The sequence below is a fragment of the Myotis nattereri genome (assembly GCF_964212035.1).
Source record: "Myotis nattereri genome assembly, chromosome: 21".
In the NCBI taxonomy this organism is placed as follows: domain Eukaryota; kingdom Metazoa; phylum Chordata; class Mammalia; order Chiroptera; family Vespertilionidae; genus Myotis; species Myotis nattereri.
Genome location: NC_138097.1, coordinates 860,633 through 880,778, shown reverse-complemented (window position 1 = coordinate 880,778; position 20,146 = coordinate 860,633). Strand labels below are relative to the sequence as shown.

The window sequence follows — 20,146 nt, the reverse complement described above, 5'->3', positions numbered from 1 at the left end:
TGCCGGGGTCCCACGCGTGTTAGGGAACACTCACCGAGGCGTCCCCAGCCCACGGCCCCGATGCCCGGACTCCGTGGGAGCCTGGAGCCGGGGCCCGCGTGCAAGCAGCCAAGAACAGAGCGCGGCCCCCGGTGTTGATGTAAGAGCTGTGCCCGTGGACTGGGCACGAGCCCAGAACGCTGCCAACGCCCAGACTCCTCCGGGAGGGCCGCCGTCGTGCAGGGAGCAGCTGGGAGCCCTGGCCGCCCCCGCCGCCCGTCCCCCACGTGGACCGGGCCCTGCAGCCCCTCCATGGCACAGCCCCTGCTCCCCGCCCATCCCTGAGCAGCTGCGTGACTCCGCCTCTGACCACACGTCTCCGGCCACACAGGCTGGCTTGGGGTCCTGCCTCTGCCGCCTCCTGCAGGGCTCTCTGGGCCTCCGTTTCCCCATCGGCGAGATGGAGGCCCTAAGAGAGCCCGCCTGGCAGCCCTGTCCCGAGTAGTAACCTGGGTGCTGTGTGCCAAGTCCTAGCACAACACCCACAGTAGGTCTTCTCGACTGGCACACAGTCAGCTTCCACCTTACGACCGGGTCCTCCTCAGGGACGCAGCGGCTCACCTGGGCCTCTGGCACGTCAACACCGCGCCCTGACCCTGGACGTAAAGATAGGATGGCACATTGTGTGTGTTTTAAATATATTTCTACTGATTTCAGAGAGGAAGGGAGAGGGAGAGAGAGAGAGACACATCAATGATGAGAGAGAATCATGGATTGGCTGCCTCCTGCACGCCCCACACTGGGGATGGAGCCCGCAACCTGGGCCTGTGCCCTGAACGGGAATCGAACCGTGACCTCCTGGTTCATGGGTTGACGCTCAACCACTGAGCCACACCGGCCAGGCTAGAATGGTACATCCTATATGATAAAAGCCTAATATGCAAATTGTCCCCTCAACGGGGAGTTCGACCAGGGGGCGGGCCGGCCAGCCAACCGCCCACGGCCCCTCCCCTGGCCGGCCCCACCCCAGCCAGTAGCGGCAGGCAGCTGGGGAAAGGGAGGCCCTGGCCTGCAGTCGGCAGCTGCTCGGACCCTACCTGTGCATGAATTTCATGCACTGGGCCTCTAGTCTTAACATAAAGAACCCGTGGGTTTCTGGAAAAGTCTGAGCGAGGTGCCCCTTCAAGAAGAAAGGGGGTTGCTAGGGGAGCCTGCTTCCTCCCTGGTGGCCACACAGCCACCGGCCTGTTGGTCTGACCTCCTATCTCTCTCAGACGCACCCACGTGCATCCCTCTCTCCCTCCACCGCTCTAGCCCAGGCTGCTCTCGCCTCCCATCCGGACTTTGGTGTATTAGTCAGGACGGGCTGGGTTCTGCTGCAGTGACAACTGAGCCGCACCCTGAGCTTCGTGGGCAGCGGCGGGAGCGTCCAGTTCTAACCCTGCGAGAGCTCCGGGTGCGGGTCTGTGCCTTCCTATCCAGCCGCCACCCAGATAAGCACCTTTGCAGGTGGCACCCTTGTGTCGATGAGCATGTCTGGGCGGCACCACGGCCACCCTGCAGTTGCTGGGGGGCGTAGGGAGACGGGCCCCTTGTTTGGCACACGGGGCTCAGATAGACAGAGTCATGTCTCAACGGACGAAGGGTCTCCTGAGTCCAGGCCCCGAGAGTCAGAGCTGGAACCCGGCCTCCGGGTTCCAGGTCCTTCGGATGGATGGACATCCAGGCCGACTGCTAACCTCAGCCATTCACGCACGATCAAGACTCGATCTGGCCCGGGCGGCGGGGCTCAGCGGTTGAGCGTCAACCTGTGAACCGGGAGGTCACGGTTCAATTCCCGGTCAGGGCACCTGCCCGGGTTGCAGGCTCCATCCCCAGTGGGGGGCGTGCAGGAGGCAGCCGATCCGTGATTCTCTCTCATCATTGATGTTTCTCTCTCCCTTCCTCTCTAAAATCAATTAAAATATTTTTTTATAAAAAAAACCCGATCTCACTAATCCAGCAAAACAAATGCAGAGCCAGCCTTTCCCCTGAAGAGTGAGATAATTGTTTTCAACAAGGTACTTCCGCGTGGAGTTTTTATGTTTTCCAAATGGGGAAATCCAACCCAGACCTGAAAATAAAAGCTGTTCGAAATTAATTTTAGAAGCGCGCGTGAATGGCATCTCTTGCTTTGACACACATGGAAGCGGAAGGGCCGATGTGTCCAGGCGGGTTCGTTCGGCAAACGTCCAGAGAGGGGGCTGGAGGGAGGGGAGCGGCGGGCGGTGAGCGGGGTGACAGACGGGCAGAGGTGGGCGTGGGACCAGCCGGGTGTGACACCTGGGGTCTGGAGTCGTTCCTACCCATTAACACCAGGACCACTCCGCAGGCCCCCAGGCTGTGGGTCAGGCCTCCTCCAAGCTGACCCTGAGGGCTGGGGCTTTTTAAATACACACACACACACACACACACACACACACACACACACACACATGCTTTGCCCTGGCCGGTGTTGCTCAGTGGCTAGTGCATCGGCCTGCGGACCAAAGGGTCCCGGGTTCCATTCCGGTCAAGGGCACGTGCCTGGGTTGCTGGCTCCTCCCCCGCCCGGGCCCTGGTCGGGGTGCGTGCAGGAGGCAACCCATCGATGTGTGTCTCTCTCTCACATCGATGTTTCTCTCTGTCTCTTCCTCTCCCTTCCACTCTCTCTCAAAATCAATGGGAAAATATCCTCGGGGGAGGATTTAAAATAAATAAATAAAATAAATATATATGTTTTTATTGATTTCAGAGAGGAAGGGAGAGGGGGAATGAGATAAAGACATCCATGATGAGAGAGAATCCCCCACCGATCAGCTGCCTCCTGCACACGCCTCTTATTGGGGATCAAGCCCACAACCCGGGCCTGTGTCCTGACCAGGAGTCGAACCGTGACCTCCTGGTTCATAGGTCGACGCTCAGCCACTGAGCCACGCCGGCCGGCCGGGCAGGGCTGGGCTGGGTTTTACCCGGGCTTTCCCATCCTCACATTGCAGCCCCAGGCAGGTGGCGGGTGGAGCAACTGGCGGCTCAGGCCAGGTGGGAGCCTGGGAGCCAGACGGGGGCTGAGCCAGGCACTCAGCTCCTAGCGGGGGGAGAGGGTCATGAGTGAGCCCAGCCCCCCTGTGTGGTCATATCAGGTGGGGGTTGGGGGGCAGGCGGGCACAGCCGGCAAGCAGGCCTTTGGGACATGCTGTGCCTGCGGCCCCACTGTGTGCCAGGCACCGGGCGGTGCGGCCAGGCTGGGAGGGGCCACAGCGAGGAGCAGGCTGTGGAAGGGGGTGAGAGGTCAGAAGACACTCTTGGGGCGCCTGGCTGGGGTCAGGGTGAGCTCCCCCTACAAGGGCTGCAGAGCAGAGTGGCTCCCCTGGGACCCTAAGGGTGAGGTGGAAAGGGGACCTGGGATGTCTAGGAGGATGCAAGGACGACCCCCATGGATGGCCCCTTAGTGAGGGAGGAGGGGAGAGAGAGGGACTCCAGGCCAGGGCATGTGCGTGCACACATACATGTGTGCGTGCACATGCATGCACACACATGCACATGTGCATGCACAGAGATATGCACACACGCACACCTGCATGGGACATGGGACAGCATCGGGTAGAGAGGGCTGCTGAGGCAGTGCCAGCTGGGACCGCAGCCCCCAAGGTGCCCAGGGGGGAGAGGCCGCCATGGCTGACCTGGGCACTGGAATGGGGCCTGGCAAGGGGTGGGGTGGACCATGAGTGAGGGCATCCCCCCCTCACTGACCCCCAGTCTCACGATATGATCTGCGAGGTGGGCGGTATCCTCCCCGATTTGTGAAAAAGAGAAAATGCAGGAGTGAAGAGACCTAAAGAATAAACTCGAACCCCGGTCCCCATGGGACTCCCAGGAACACTGGGAGTGTTCTTCCAACAGATGCAAGCGGTGGGGTTCCGTGGGGAACCGAGTTTGGGAACAGGTTCCCTCGCGCGCAGGACTTGTCAGTGCCTTTACCGCGTGACTGAGCGTCGCGGGCGTGGTTCATGGAGCCAGGGCGCCCCACCCCCCGCTGGCCACTGTCACCACCCACATCTGCGGGGCCAAGCCGGTGCCCCCTGCGTGAATGGCTGCTGTCATCCACCAGCTCGGCTGGGCTCGGTGCCCGGTGGGCGGCGTTTCCTGGTCAGGAATCACACATTTGAGGGAACCGGAGCCCATTCAGAGCAACTTAAGCGACAGCGAGGACCGACTCTCTTAGAACCTGAGTCTCCGAGGCCTGGACGGCAAGCAGCCGCGCCCGCCCCTCCTCCTCCACTCCAGTTCCCCGGCGCCCCCCCTTCTGCTCCCCGAAACCGGGCCTCGTGTCGCCGAGAGGGCCTCGTTTCCGAGTGTGGACCCCAAGTCTCACCTGCCCACAGCCTCCTTCCCCTCACACCCCAGGGCCGCGTCCAGGGCCTGACCGGGTGGTGGGTGCCCGGCGAAGGTTTGTCACCCGGGCTCCTCTCTCTGCCTTCTCGCTGTGTGGCCTGAAGCAGGTGGCTCACCCTCTCTGAGCCTCAGACAATCATACCGGTTCCCGTGGGGAAGGTGGGAATACACAGGCCCTGGGAGACGAGCGAGAGAGCGTGAGAGAGGGGGGAGCGCTTGGGGACCCCCCTGCGGCCCCATGTTCTCCCTGCTTCCGTCTCGAGGGGGAGGGGGCGCCCATCGGAGCCCCTCAACCCAGCGGATGACGTTTCATGCTATAGCCCCAAGTATCTGTTTCCCAGGAAACAAGTGAGAGAGAGTGGCTGCAGCAACCCACAGGCTCACGTGCTCACCCGCACACGCACGCGCGCACACATGCACACACGCACACACGCATGCACACGCACCCTGGCTGCCACCCAGGCTATTAACAGAAATGCAGTAATGTCAGCAGGAGCTAAAAGGACTTTACATGCCCCACCTCGGCCTGCTGCTCCCTGGCGCCCAGACACCCAGGGGACACCCAGGGACAGGGGACCAGGACGGCGCCCTCTCTGACCCATGGCCCCGCCATGACCTCTTCCGGATGGATGGGCAGGCTTGAGGGTCCCGCCCTGTCCCCCACCGCCTGCCTGTCTCCTCTGGTTTCTCCAGGGGCCCCTACAGACTTCCCCCAGCAAGTGGCCAGCCACCCCATCTCCCAGTTCCCTCTCAGCTAAAAGGCTGGCCCCTCAGCCCCATTTCTTCTTCTTTTTTTATAAATTAACTAGAGGCCCGGTGCACGAATTCGTGCACCAGTGGGGTCCCTCGGCCTGGCCTGTGGGATCGGGTGGAAACCGGCGCTCTAACATCCCCCGAGGGATCCCAGATTGCGAGGGGGCGCAGGCCAGGCCGAGGGACCCCACTGGTGCACGATCGGGGCTGGGGAGGGACCTGAGAGGTTGGCCAGCCGGGGAGGGACCGAGGAAGGGCTCTGGGGCGTGTCTAGCCCATCTCAGTCCCAATCAGCCGGACCCCACCAGCAAGCTAACCTACTGGTCAGAGTGTCTGCCCCCTGGTGGTCAGTGCATGTCATAGCGAGCGGTTGAGTGGACTTAGCATATCATTAGCATATTACCCTTTGATTGATTGAATGGACAACCAGACACTTAGCATATTAAGCTTTTATTACATAGGATGTTATTTTTTAATATACTTTTATTGATTTCAGAGAGAGGAAGGGAGAGGGAGAGAGAGAGAGAGAGAGAGAGAGAGAGAGAGACCAATGCTGAGAGAGAATCATGGGTCGGCTGCCTCCTGCACGCCCCCCACTGGGGGTCGAGCCCGCAACCCGGGCCTGTGCCCTGACTGGGAATCGAACCCTGACCTCCTGGTTCACAGGTCGACGCTCATCGAGAGGGTGAGCGTCCTCCCCGGGCCCGCGCCCCCACAGCCGCGGATAAGGAGCCCGTGCCCGGCTGGGGTGGCAGCGAGCGCTCTGCCGACAGCTGGCTGGGCAGGCGCCGCTGGGTCTGCGGACGCCCCGGTAACCGGAGCTCTCTCCTCGGCGCAGCATTACTTCACCGTGAACTTCAGCCACGAGAACCAGAAGGCCTTGGAGCTGCGGACTGAGGATGCCAAGGACTGTGACGAGTGGGTGGCGGCCATCGCTCACGCCAGGTGGGTCTCCCCCAGCCCCGGGGTCCGGGCACGAGTGGCGGAACCCTGAACCCGAGGGCCCGATCGGGCAAACCCCCGCCTTAGGACGAGGGAGGAAGGCAGCGGAGGAGAGGAGGGGGGATGGGAGCTTGACAGAGACAAAGTTTGGGCATCAGAAGGTACGTGAGGTTCGCCCTGGCCGGTGTGGCTCAGTGGGTAGAGCGTCGGCCTGGGGACGGAAGGGTTCCCGGGTTCGATTCCGCTCAAGGGCACGGACCTCGGTTGCAGGCTCCTCCCTGGCCCGGACCGGGTCAGGGCGCGTGCAGGAGGCAACCCATCGATGTGTTTTTTTGTGTGTTTTTTTTTTAATTAAATCTTTATTGTTCAGATTATTACATTTGTTCCTCTTTTTTCCCCCCATAACTCCCATCCTCCCAGTTCCCACCCCACCCTCCGCCCTCACTCCCCACCCACTGTCCTCATCCATAGGCGCACGATTTTTGTCCAGTCTCTTCCCGCATCTCCCACACCCCTTTCCCCCCAAGAATAGCCAGTCCATTCCCTTTCTATGTCCCTGATTCTATTATAATCACCAGTTCATTCTGTTCATCAGATTATTTATTCACTTGATTCTTAGATTCACTTGTTGATAGATGCATATTTGTTGTTCATAATTTGTATCTTTACCTTTTTCTTCCTCTTCCTCTTCTTAAAGGATACCTTTCAGCATTTCATATAATCCTGGTTTGGTGGTGATGAACTCCTTTAGCTTTTCCTTATCTGTGAAGCTCTTTATCTGACCTTCAATTCTGAATGATAGCTTTGCTGGGTAAAGTAACCTTGGTTGTAGGTTCTTGGCATTCATCACTTTGAATATTTCTTGCCACTCCCTTCTGGCCTGCATGGTTTCTGTTGAGAAATCAGCTGACAGTCGTATGGGTACTCCCTTGTAGGTAACTGACTTTCTTTCTCTTGCTGCTTTTAAGATTCTCTCTTTGTCTTTTGCTCTTGGCATTTTAATTATGATGTGTCTTGGTGTGGTCCTCTTTGGATTCCTTTTGTTTGGGGTTCTCTGCACTTCCTGGACTTGGAAGTCTATTTCTTTCACCAGGTAGGGGAAGTTTCCTGTCATTATTTCTTCAAATAGGTTTTCAATATCTTGCTGTCTCTCATCTTCTGGCACTCCTATAATTCGGATGTTGGTACGCTTGAAGCTGTCCCAGAGGCTCCTTACACTATCTTCGTATTTTTGGATCCTTTTTGCTTTTCCGGTTGGGTGTTTTTTGCTTCTTCGCATTTCAAATCTTTGACTTGATTCTTGCGCTCCTCTGGTCTGCTGTTGGGTGTCTGTATAATATTCTTTATTTCAGTAAGTGTATGCTTAATTTCTAGTTGGTTCTTTATCACAACATCGAGGGTCTCATTAGATTTCTTGAGGATCTCACTATATTTATCGGCGGTCTCACCAGTCTTTTCAAGGGCCTTACTAAATTTATCGGCGGCTTCTAGACAGTTCTTGAGAGACCTTAAAAGTGTGGTTTTGAGCTCTATATCCAGCATTTTGCCTTCCTCCATTTCTGTCCTGTTTTTTTGTCTCCGCATTTTTTATGCTTTCTTGGTGCACCCCTGAGGGGTCTTTGTGCGCCGTCTTGTTGTAGTTAAGCCTTGATTGTTGTAGGTAACACTGGGGGGATTTGACCTCCAGGCCAACTCCCATCGATGTGTTTTGATGTTTCTCTGTCTTTCCCTCTCTCTTCCACTCTTTCTAAAATTAATGGAAAAATATCCTCAGGTGAGGATAAGGAAAAAAAGAAAAGTTGTAAAAAAATATATCAGTCCGGCCGATGCTGTGGTAGTGGAAGCCGAGAGTGTTTCTAGGATACCCCACCAAGTCGGGACGAGGGGGGGCAGGGAAAGTTCCGGAGACCCAGAGCTAAGCTAGGAAAGAGGACGGACCTGGTCCAGGGAAGCGGGGCTGGGGGGCAGAGGATGCTTCAGACAGAAGATCTGTCTGTGCAAAGGCCCTGGGGTGTATGGGGTGGGGCAGGGGGCCAGGGCCCGTGGGCGGAAGCAGAGGTCAGAGTGCGGGGAAGGGGCTGGGCGACCAGTAGCAGCGTCCGGGGGAGGCCCAGCGTCGTGCCTGGGCGGCGGGACCCTCTCCTGAGGGCAGTGGTGGGGTCTCGGGGGCCGAGCGGGCTGTGCCTGACCCGCGGCGGCGGCCGTGTGCCCACAGCTACCAGGAGCTGGCCACGGAGCACGAGGCGCTGATGCAGAAGTACCTGCACCTGCTGCAGATCGTGGAGACGGAGAAGACGGTGGCCAAACAGCTGCGGAGGCAGATCGAGGACGGGGAGGTCGAGATCGAGCGGCTGAAGGCAGAGGTGACTGCCGGCCGGGGCCGGGCCCCACGCCTGCACCCAGGTTCCTCGGGATCGGGGGGGGGGGGCCACAGGACGGGCCGGGGGCGGCTCCCCACCGCTGCCCTGCCAGCCTCCACCCCTGAAACCGGTGATGCTGGCCGAGTGGGGCAGTCCTTGGGGTCGGAGCTGGATTCAGATCCCACTTCTGACACCTAAACCTGCAACCTGGAGCGAACCCCCAACCTCCGTGTGCCCTACCCCTTCTTCTTCTTTTAACACTAGAGGCTCGGTGCACAAATTCGTGCACTGGGGGGGGGGTCTCTCAGCCCGGCCTGCGCCCTCTAAGCCAGTAGGCGGACATCCCCCAAGGGGTCCTCAGTGCTGCCATGAGCCTGGCTTCTGGCTGAGCAGCGCTCCTCCTGTGGTGGCACTCCTCCTGCGTTGAGCATCTACCCCCTTGTGGTCAGTGAATGTCATAGCAACCCATCGTTCCACCATTCAGTCAATTTGCATAGTAGCCTTTTATTATATAGGATATTTGTATTGATTTCAGAGAGGAAGGGAGAGGGAGAGAGGAGCATCCATGACAAGAGAGAACCATGGATCGGCCGCCTCCTGCATGCCCCACACTGGAGATCGAGCCCGCAACCCGGGCCTGTGCCCTGACCGGGAATCCAGCCGTGACCTCCTGGTTCATAGGTTGATGCTCAACCACTGAGCCACGCCGGCCGGGCATCTGTGCCTCCCCTTCTTATGGGCTTTTTTTTTTTTTACATCTAACCCTCAAGGCTACAAGGTTACGTCTGGGTAGATTCCTAGTTTCTGTGACGACATGCACATTGAGTCAGCCTTCCACGTTACCAGCCCAAGGCTCCGGGGGTGGGTGCTGCATGGCTTCTGGCCTTGCCGACACCCGACTGCAATGCCCTTGTCACCCCAGGCTCAGAGGCCCCCTCCTGGGGACTCCCTGCCCTGCCCGCCCCCAGCCTGGCACGTAGTAGGTGGTCAGTCAGGGCGCCGGGCTCTGTGGTGGGCACTGGAGAAGCAGAGGTCTGACTGTGGGTCACAAGCATAGAGCTCAGGGGCACCCGGCTCTGGAAGTGAGTCATTTCGTGGCCGACGTGGGTGTGGGCTGGTGTTGCTTCTGCCCTAAAGGGATTCCGGGGTTGGATTCGGGGGTTGGGAGGGCAGAGAAGGGGCGGGCGCAGGGGTGGTTGTGAGTGTGTGTGGCAGCAAAAGCCCATTTGTGGAAATTTCTTTTCTTTTTTTTTTTAATGTTTTTATTGATCTCAGAGAGGAAGGGAGAGGGAGAGAGAGAGAGAAACATCCACAATGAGAGAGAATCATGGATCGGCCGCCTCCTGCACGCCCCACACTGGGGATGGAGCCTGCAACCTGGGCCTGTGCCCCGACCGGGAATGGGCCCGTGACCTCCTGGTTCATGGGTCGATGCTCAACCACTGGGTCCATTTGTGGGAGTTTGGGGCAATGTTTCCAACTGAGCGCCTCGCCCTCGGGGCAGAGATTTCTTTTCAAGGAGACTCTGCAGGGCCGGCTGGTCGAGCTCGAGGGCCGCCGTGGCTCTGTGTCTCTCGCACACGCACACCCCGCAGGGCGCAGGGCACCTGTCCGCTCTGGCCCGGCTCCAGGACGCGGAAGCACAGAGCCCACGGCCCGGGAGGTGGCCGCCAGGTGGCAGGAGGCACTGAGAAGCCGGGGAGTGACAGGCGGCCCCGTGACAGACGAGGTCTCACCAGGTCAGAGCTGGGAGGGCTCTGAAGACATCGAGGGCCACGGGTCGCCGTCAGCACTGGAGGCCGAGCCCAGACCTGGACCTCCCGGCTCAGACCCCCTGCAAGTTACCTCTCCCCGCGGCGGAGGCCACCGGATCAAAGGGTGCACGTACCAGGCATGTGCCCGGCCAGCATGGCTCGGGAGTTGAACGTTGACCTATGAACCAGGAGGTCACGGTTCGATTCCCGGTCAGGGCACATGCCCGGGTTGCAGGCATGTGATCCCAGCAGGGGGGCGTGCAGGAGGCAACCCATCCATGATTCTCTCTCATCACTGATGTTTCTCTCCCTCTCTCCCTTCCTCTTGAAATCGATAAAAATATATTTTTAAAAAAAGAAAGCCCGTCTTTGTCTTCAGGGCGGGGGGATAAGTGGGCAACAGAGACGCCCGGATCACGCCATCCCTTCTGCTCAAATTCCTCCTGTGCCAGAGCCACCTGTTGGGCTCCTATCTGCCCTGCAAAACCTCTTGTGGAAAGCCCTTCCCATTCCTGCGGGGGGCAGCCAGAGCTGGGCGCTCGCCGGCAAGCTGGGCTGTGAGCCAGTCCCAAGTCCCCACGGCCTCCAGGGACGAGGTCAGCAGGGCAGCTCCTGATGCCACGCCAGCAAACCAGGGTCCAAAGCCGGCCCATCCACCCCCAAGGGGGCCTGCCAGGGCGAGAGCAAGGCTGGCTCCCCGAGCTCCCGGGGCCCCCTCCCCGGCTGGCTCCCCGCTCTGCAGAGCTCTGCCCGCCCAGCCTGATGCTTAACTAAGCCTCCGGGGCTGCCCGCTTCGCTGAGCACAGAGTGAGAGCCTGGCCTAATTACATCTATTTTTTGACCTGGTCCCTGCTGAGTGGATGTCCTGGAATGCCTCTCCCTTAGAGGAGTGCCACCGAATTTAAATACATGTGCGCACACATGTACGCACATGCATACACATGCGCGCGCACATGCAATGTGTGCACGCGTGGACACATTGACACACATGGGCATATACATGCATGTGCATGCACGCACATGTGTATGCACACACACACACGCACATCGCCCAACTAAAGGGAAAAGGTTGCCAGGTGCAAATCCCAAAACTTGTGACAAGCCCTGGCCTGCGTGGCTCAGTGGATAGAGCGCCGGCCTGTGTACTGAAGGGTTGCAGGTTCAATTCCGGTCAAGGACACATGCCTGGGTTGCAGGCTCAGTTCCCAGCGGGGGGGCGTGCAGGAGGCAACTGATCGATGATTCTATCTCATCACGGATGTTTCTCTCACTCTCTTCCTCTTCCTCTCTCGAAAATCAATAAAGACATATTTTATTTTTTTAAATATATTTTTATTGATTTCAGAGAGAGGAAGGGGGAGGGAGAGAAAGAGAAACATCCATGATGAGAATCATGGATCGGCTGCCTCCCGCACGTCTCCCACTGGGGACTGAGCCCGCAACCCGGGCCTGCGCCCTTGACTGGAATGGAACACAGGACCCTTCAGTCCGCAGGCCAACGCTCTATCCACTGAGCCAAAAGGGCCAGGGCAATAAAAACATATTTTTTAAAAACCAGCTAAGATGGCAAACTTTATGTTGCAGGCATCTGACCCCAATAAAAACCCAAGCGTAAAGGCAGCCACGGTTGAGGCATCGGGCACAGATCCAGGCCTGACTCCCAGGGCACAGGGGACAGGGGACGGGTGCTGCCTGTAGCCCAGGGAGCCGAAGGGCATTGCCCAAGGTTACTCGGAGCGGGAGCCCAGCAGCCTGGGACCCAGGTGGGCTGGTCCCCCCTCCGTCCCATCGGATGTCTGGCTCAACGGCCTCCCACAGAGCGAGGGGCCTCAGCTTCCCACCGGGCGGTGACCCTGGGGGCGGCTGACCTGTGTTTCTGCCGCAGATCGCGTCCCTGCTCAAGGACAACGAGCGGATCCAGTCCACCCAGACCACCGTGACCAGCGACCCCGGCGACGAGGACAGCGACATCAAGAAGATTAAGAAGGTCTGTACCGCCCGGCTGCCCCGCCCGGGGGCCACGCCTGGAGTCCAGTGGCCCAGAGGCTCAGAGGCACCCAGCACCTTGCCAGTGGCCTTGCACTCCCGAGCCCTGGTCCCTGCTCACCTTGGTCCGCGCGTGTGCGCCCTGGTCCCTGCTCACCTTGGTCCCCGCGTGTGTGCCCTGGTCCCTGCGTGTGCGCCCAAGTCCCTGCGTGTGCCCCCTGGTCCCCGCGTGTGTGCCCTGGTCCCTGCGTGTGCGCCCTGGTCCCTGCTCACATTGGTCCCCGCGTGTGTGCCCTGGTCCCTGCGTGTGTGCCCTGGTCCCTGCGTGTGTGCCCTGGTCCCTGCTCACCTTGGTCGCCGTGTGTGTGCCCTGGTCCCTGGTCACCTTGGTCCCCGTGTGTGTGCCCTGGTCCCCGCGTGTGCGCCCAGGTCCCCGCGTGTGCGCCCAGGTCCCTGCGTGTGTGCCCTGGTCCCTGCGTGTGTGCCCTGGTCCCTGCGTGTGTGCCTTGGTCCCCGCGTGTGTGCCCTGGTCCCTGCGTGTGCGCCAAATTCCTTGCTCACCTTGGTCCCGCGTGTGCGCCCTGGTCCCCGCGTGTGCGCCCAAGTCCCTGCGTGTGTGCCCTGATCCCCGCGTGTGTGCCCTGGTCCCTGCGTGTGTGCCCTGGTCCCTGCGTGTGCGCCCTGGCCCCTGCGTGTGTGCCCTGGTCCCTGCATGTGTGCCCTGGTCCCCGCGTGTGTGCTCTGGTCCCTGCGTGTGTGCCCTGGTCCCCGCGTGTGTGCCCTGGTCCCTGCTCACCTTGGTCCCCGCGTGTGTGCCCTGGTCCCTGCACACCCTGGTCCCCACGTGTGTGCCCTGGTCCCTGCGTGTGTGCCCTGGTCCCTGCATGTGTGCCCTGGTCCCTGCGTGTGTGCCCTGGTCCCTGCATGTGTGCCCTGGTCCCTGCGTGTGTGCCCTGGTCCCCGCGTGTGTGCCCTGGTCCCTGCGTGTGTGCCCTGGTCCCTGCTCACCTTGGTCCCCGCGTGTGTGCCCTGGTCCCTGCGTGTGTGCCCTGGTCCCTGCGTGTGTGCCCTGGTCCATGCGTGTGTGCCCTGGTCCCCGCGTGTGCGCCCTGGTCCCTGCTCACCTTGGTCCCCGCCTGTGTGCCCTGGTCCCTGCGTGTGTGCCCTGGTCCCTGCGTGTGTGCCCTGGTCCCCGCATGTGTGCCCTGGTCCCTGCGTGTGTGCCCTGGTCCCCGCGTGTGTGCTCTGGTCCCTGCGTGTGTGCCCTGGTCCCCGCGTGTGTGCCCTGGTCCCTGCTCACCTTGGTCCCCGCGTGTGTGCCCTGGTCCCTGCACACCCTGGTCCCCGTATGTGTGCCCTGGTCCCTGCTCACCCTGGTCCCTGCGTGTGCGCCCTGGTCCCTGGTCACCTTGGTCCCCGCGTGTGCGCCCTGGTCCCTGCGTGTGTGCCCTGGTCCCTACGTATGTGCCCTGGTCCCCGCGTGTGCGCCCTGGTCCCCGCGTGTGCGCCCTGGTCCCCGTGTGTGCGCCCTGGTCCCTGGTCACCTTGGTCCCCCCGTGTGCGCCCTGGTCCCTGCGTGTGTGCCCTGGTCCCTGCTCATCTTGGTCCCCCCGTGTGCGCCCTGGTCCCTGCGTGTGCGCCCTGGTCCCTGCGTGTGCGCCCAGGTCCCTGGTCACCTTGGTCCCCCCGTGTGCGCCCTGGTCCCTGCTCACCTTGGTCCCCTCCTGTGTGCCCTGGTCCCCGCGTGTGTGCCCTGGTCCCTGCTCACCTTGGTCCCCGCCTGTGTGCCCTGGTCCCTGGTCACCTTGGTCCCCCCGTGTGCGCCCTGGTCCCCGCGTGTGTGCCCTGGTCCCTGCTCACCTTGGTCCCCGCGTGTGCGCCCTGGTCCCTGGGTGTGCGCCCTGGTCCCTGCGTGTGTGCCCTGGTCTCTGGTCACCTTGGTCCCCGCATGTGCGCCCTGGTCCCCGCGTGTGTGCCCTGGTCCCTGGTCACCTTGGTCCCTGCGTGTGCGCCCTGGTCCCTGCTTGTGTGCCCTGGTCTCTGGTCACCTTGGTACCTGCGTGTGCACCCTGGTCCCTGCTCACCTTGGTCCCCGCGTGTGCGCCCTGGTCCCTGCTCACCTTGGTCCCCGCGTGTGCACCCAGGTCACTGCTCACCTTGGTCCCCGCGTGTGTGCCCTGGTCCCTGCTCACCTTGGTTCCTGTGTGTGCGCCCTGGTCCCTGGTCACCTTGGTCCCCAGTGTGCGCCCTGGTCCCTGCTCACCTTGGTCCCCGCATGTGCGCCCTGGTCCCCGCGTGTGCGCCCTGGTCCCTGCGTGTGTGCCCTGGTCCCTGGTCACCTTGGTGCCTCGTGTGCGTCCTGGTCCCTGCGTGTGTGCCCTGATCCCTGGTCACCTTGGTCCCCGCGTGTGCGCTCTGGTCCCCGCGTGTGTGCCCTGGTCGCCGCGTGTGCGCCCTGGTCCCTGCTCACCTTGGTCCCCGCGTGTGTGCCCTGGTCCCCGCGTGTGTGCCCTGGTCCCCGCGTGTGTGCCCTGGTCCCTGCGCACCTTGGTCCCCGCATGTGTGCCCTGGTCCCTGCTCACCCTGGTCCCCGCGTGTGTGCCCTGGTCCCTGCGTGTGTGCCCTGATCCCTGCTCACCTTGGTCCCCGCGTGTGTGCCCTGGTCCCTGCTCACCCTGGTCCCCGCGTGTGTGCCCTGGTCCCTGCGTGTGTTCCCTGGTCACTGGTCACCTTGCTCCCCGCGTGTGCGCCTGGGTCTCCGCGTGTGTGCCCTGGTCCCTGCGTGTGTGCCCTGGTCCCCACGTGTGCGCCCTGGTCCCCGCGTGTGCGCCCTGGTCCCTGCGTGTGCGCCCTGGTCCCTGGTCACCTTGGTCCCCCCGTGTGCGCCCTGGTCCCTGCGTGTGTGCCCTGGTCCCTGGTCACCTTGGTCCCTCGTGTGCGCCCTGGTTCCTGCGTGTACGCCCTGGTTCCTGCGTGTGTGCACTGATCCCTGGTCACCTTGGTCCCCGCGTGTGCGCCCTGGTCCCTGGTCCCCGCATGTGCCCTGTTCCCCGCGTGTGCGCCCTGGTCCCCGCATGTGCCCTGGTCCCCGCGTGTGCGCCCTGGTCCCTGCGTGTGTGCCCTGGTCCCTGGTCACCTTGGTCCCTCGTGTGCGCCCTGGTTCCTGCGTGTGCGCCCTGGTTCCTGCGTGTGTGCACTGATCCCTGGTCACCTTGGTCCCCGCATGTGCCCTGGTCCCCGCATGCGCCCTGTTCCCCGCGTGTGCGCCCTGGTCCCCGCATGTGCCCTGGTCCCCGCGTGTGCGCCCTGGTCCCCGCATGTGCCCTGGTCCCCGCGCGCCCGAGGGTGAGGGGCAGGCAGTCGGGGGGCTCCCTGCCCACCCCCGCCGCCCCGCAGCACTGAGGCCCCGCCCCGTGCGCGCCCAGGTGCAGAGCTTCCTGCGCGGCTGGCTGTGCCGCCGCAAGTGGAAGACCGTGATCCAGGACTACATCCGGTCGCCGCACGCCGACAGCATGCGCAAGCGCAACCAGCTGGTGTTCAGCATGCTGGAGGCCGAGGCCGAGTACGTGCAGCAGCTGCACATCCTGGTCAACAACTTCCTGCGCCCGCTGCGCATGGCCGCCAGCTCCAAGCGGCCGCCCATCACGCACGACGACGTCAGCAGCATCTTCCTCAACAGGTGGGCGGGCCCCGCCTCCACCCCCGCCCCACCCCACCTCCGCCCCACCCCCACCCCCACCCCCCACCGGGGCCCCCACCCCCACTCCCCACCCCCACTCCCCACCCCCACCCCCGCCCCACCCCCACCCCCGCCTCACCCCCACCCCCCACCCCCACCCTCCACCCCATCCCCGCCCCACCGCGGGGGCGCACCCGAGCCGGGCCTCCCTGGGACCCCGGCCGCACAGCCAGGTCCCACCCGGTGCAGAGGTGGGTGCAGAAGAGAAACCGAGGCCCGGGAGGAAGGCGGCGCCCAGGCCACGTGGAGGAAGCCACGCCCCCCAGCCGTGTGGATTGGGGGGCAGGAGGGCAAAGGGGGGCCGCAGGGTGTACGTCTAAGGGCTGGTTCTGAGCGCGGCCAGTATCGCGCCCGTCCCCCCATCAGGGGACATGTGTCCATGTTTGGGGACGTTTTAAAAATGTATTTTTTTATTGACTTCAGAGGGAGAGAGAGAAACATCAATGATGAGAGAGAAACATCAACATGGACCGGCTGCCTCCTGCACGCCCCGCACTTGGGGATCCAGCCGGCAATCTGGGCATGTGCCCCCACCGGAATCGAACCCTGACCTCCTGGTTCATAGGTCCACGCCCAGCCCCTGAGCCACGCGGCCGGGCCCCTCTGTGGCAGCATCCACCACACTGAGTGGTCGTTCCCTTCGTGTCTGGTCCCCACGGGTGTGCGATGGTGCTGTGGGCAGAGACAGGGCCTGGAGGCAGCTGCCCACAAGCGCGCAAGCCAGGGGCTCCCCTCACACCAACCAGGGACCCCCCCCCCAGCTTCCGAGAGGCCACACAGGAAGCGTGTGAGACCTTGTGGGCCCGTTGGTCTCCGTCAAAACTGACCATTCAGCCCTGGCCGGGCAGCTCAGTCGGTTAGAGGGTCCGTCACGAAGCGCCAAGCTTTTGGGTTCGATCCCCCCTCAGGGCACAGACGAGAATCCACCGACAATGCGTCAATCAGGGGAACAACAAATCAATGTTTCTCTCTCTCTCCCAAATCAATACATTAAAAAGAAAAAATACTGCCCTGGCCATGTGGCTCAATGGCTAGCGTGTCGGCCTGCAGACCCACGGTTCCCGGGTTCGATTCCGGTCAAGGGCACGGACCTCCATCGCAGGCTCCTCCCCGGCCCAGGCCCTGGTCGGGGCGCATGCAGGAGGCAGCCCATTGATGCGTCTCTCTCACATCAATGTTTCTCTCTGTCTCTCTCTCTCTTCCACTCTCTCTAACAATCAATGGAAAATACCCTGGGGTGAGGATTAGCAACAACAAAAGCCTCGCCCTGGCCAGCGAGTGACAACGGGTTCGACCCCAGGTCTAGCCTGTGATGTTCCCAGCCGCGGTTCTGCCCCAGCCCCTTGGGGGGCCTCCCTCCCGGGCTGGGGACCCCAACGCTCTGATGTCTCCTCTGGAAACTCCTAGGCCTTTTTGAGCAGGGGGCTCCCGTATTCCCTCTGCTCCGGGCCCCCCCATATTACAGTCCATGGGACCCAAGGGGTTTCACAGTAGGTCTCACTGCGAAAGGGGTTTGCTGCTGGAGTCTCCCCGAGACCCCCGAGCTGTGTACACCTGGGGGGGAGGCACCCCGGGGCAGGAGCTCTGGGGGTCCCCCCTGACCTCCCCCCCTTTTCCCTCCAGCGAGACCATCATGTTCCTGCACCAGATCTTCTACCAGGGCCTGAAGGCGCGGATCTCCAACTGGCCCACGCTGGTCCTGGGTGAGTCCCGGGCCCCCACCCGCGGGGTCCCCCCTCCAGGGCCACCCTCCAGGCCGGGGCACGTCCCTCCTTCCGGGGGGACACCCAGCGGCCCCTGAGGATCCCCCGGAAGCCCTGAGAGGGATCCGGGAGGACAGACCAGTCGGACAGAAGGCGCTGTCACTGGAGGAGGTGACATAGCCTTCGTTCTTTATCCGCTTCTCCCGTTTATAAATAACTAGAGGCCCGGTGCATGAATTCGTGCACGGGTGGGGTCCCTCGGCCTGGCCGGTGATCAAGGCCTATTGGGGGGCTGGCCGGCCTGGGGGAGGGGCCATGGGAGGTTGGCTGTGGGAGCGAACTGACCACTAGGGGGCAGCTCCTGCATTGAGCATGTGCCCCCTGGTGGTCAGTGCACGTCCTAGCGACTGGTGGACCTGTCGTTCCCATCATTCGGTTGTAATGGTCGCTTAGGCTTTTATATAGAGAGATGTCCGTGTGCCCGTGGGAGGAAACTCAAGAATCCCCAAAACAGGAGGAAACATTTTAAAACGCCCCCCATGGCTCTGCCTCCCCGGGTCCCGCTGTAAACACGGGGTTTTCTCCCAGCGTCTCTCTGTGCGTGGGTCTCAGGGTGGTTCCCCCCGTTTTGCGTGATTGTGAACGCACTGCATACAGGATTTGGGTCTTGCTGCGGGTGTTTGTAACGGGTCTGTGTGCTGCCAGAGGCAGGGTGCAAGCACAGCACCCCCTACACCTGTCCTCCGGGGCACATGTCAGACTCGACAGGGCCCATCTCTCAAAATCTGGTGTGCTCAGTGGTTAGAGCACCAGCCCATGGACTGAAGGGTCCCAGGTTCGATTCCAGTCAAGGTCATGTGCCTTCTTGGCAGGCTCAATCCCCGGCCCTGGTCAGGGCGGGTGCAGGAGGCAACCAATGGATGTGTCTCTCTCCCATCGATGTTCCTCTCTCTCTTTCTCTCCCCTTCCCTTCCACTTTCTCTTAAATATCAATGGGGGAGGATTAACAAAAAACTATCTGAGATTCTGATGGGACCCCTACATCGGGGCCTCCCCCCTGGTCAGCGTCCCCTCCAAAGGCAGGGTCTCTGGGGGAGGGGCCTAGAGCGCCTGTCTGTCTCAGGGGGGAGGTGCTGCCTGCTGCCCCCACCGACCCGCTGACCCCGCCGCCCCCGCCCCGCAGCCGACCTGTTCGACATCCTGCTGCCGATGCTGAACATCTACCAGGAGTTCGTGCGCAACCACCAGTACAGCCTGCAGATCCTGGCGCACTGCAAGCAGAACCGCGACTTCGACAAGCTGCTCAAGCACTACGAGGCCAAGCCCGACTGTGAGGAGCGGACGCTAGAGACCTTCCTCACCTACCCCATGTTCCAGGTGCGTCCCCCCCACCCCCATCCCAGGTGCCCCCCCCCATGTTCCAGGTGCCCCCCCGCCCCCACCCCAGGTGCGCCCCACCCACCCCAGGTGCATCCCCCCCACCCCCATGTCCCAGGTGCATCCTCACCTACCCCCTGTCCCAGGTGCATCCTCACCTACCCCCATGTTCCAGGTGCGTCCCCACACCTACCCCCCACCCCAGGTGCGCCCCCACCTACCCCATGTTCCAGGTGCGCCCCCCCACCCCCACCCCAGGTGTGCCCCTGCCCCCCACTCCCCACCCCAGGTGCGTCCTCACCTACCCCATGTCCCAGGTGGGCCGCCCTGTGGGGCTCCCATAGCCACACAGGGAGAGTCCAGGCCCTGCCATGCCTGCTCGGGGCTGGAGAACGGGGGCGGGGGGAAGGGGACGGGGGGTGCCCCACAGAGCAGGCGTGGTAGGACGGCCGGGGCAGCTCCCTCAGGGGCCCTGTCCCTCCTGGCCCCAGGCACCCCAGGCCCTGCCCCTGCAGGTGTCCTCGAGCTGCAGGAACCCTTCCCAATGCTGCTCTGTCCCTCTGTCCTCCCCCGTCCCTGTCCCCTCCCCGTCCCCCCCCCCTCCCCCCGCCCCCCCAGATCCCCAGGTACATCCTGACGCTGCACGAGCTCCTGGCGCACACCCCCTACGAGCACGTGGAGCGGAACAGCCTGGACTACGCCAAGTCCAAGCTGGAGGAGCTGTCCCGGTGAGCGCTGCCCGACCCCCCCGGGTGCCCCCATCGCCCCCCCCGGGGTGCCCCCATCGCCCCCCCCCGGGGTGCTGGGCACACGGGAGCTCCTGCTCAGGGTAGGATTCGAGGTGGGGGGGCGGGGGGGGGAGCAGTGCCTGGTTCACAGCTCACACCCACGCGGGCGGAAGGCCCAGCTCCCTCGGGGTCAGGTCCGAGGCAGGGCCACCTCCCGGGACGGGAGCGGCTCACATCCTCGTCTCCCGCGGGGCCTGGGGGTGGGCCTTCGTGTGCCCAAGGCCCCATCAGCCCAGGCCCTGTCCACGGGGGACCAGCCAAGGCCCCTCTCAGCCCCTGAAGCCTGGGGGCCTCCCGCAGGCAGAGGGGGGCAGGGGAGACCAGGAAGGGGGGAGGTGAGCAGGAGGGTCCG

The 20,146-nt window shown here is 62.4% G+C and overlaps 1 protein-coding gene across 1 annotated transcript in view; it reads left to right on the top strand.

The window, feature by feature from the left end:
- Positions 1 to 20,146, top strand: part of RASGRF1 (Ras protein specific guanine nucleotide releasing factor 1) — a 55,259-nt gene that overhangs the window by 7,162 nt on the left and 27,951 nt on the right. Inside the window, exons 2-8 of the mRNA XM_081114915.1 lie at positions 5,984 to 6,090; positions 8,303 to 8,450; positions 12,087 to 12,188; positions 15,613 to 15,866; positions 17,550 to 17,629; positions 18,813 to 19,006; positions 19,625 to 19,734. Coding sequence (XP_080971041.1) covers positions 5,984 to 6,090; positions 8,303 to 8,450; positions 12,087 to 12,188; positions 15,613 to 15,866; positions 17,550 to 17,629; positions 18,813 to 19,006; positions 19,625 to 19,734 — 995 coding nt within the window. The remainder of the gene's footprint in view (positions 1 to 5,983; positions 6,091 to 8,302; positions 8,451 to 12,086; positions 12,189 to 15,612; positions 15,867 to 17,549; positions 17,630 to 18,812; positions 19,007 to 19,624; positions 19,735 to 20,146) is intronic.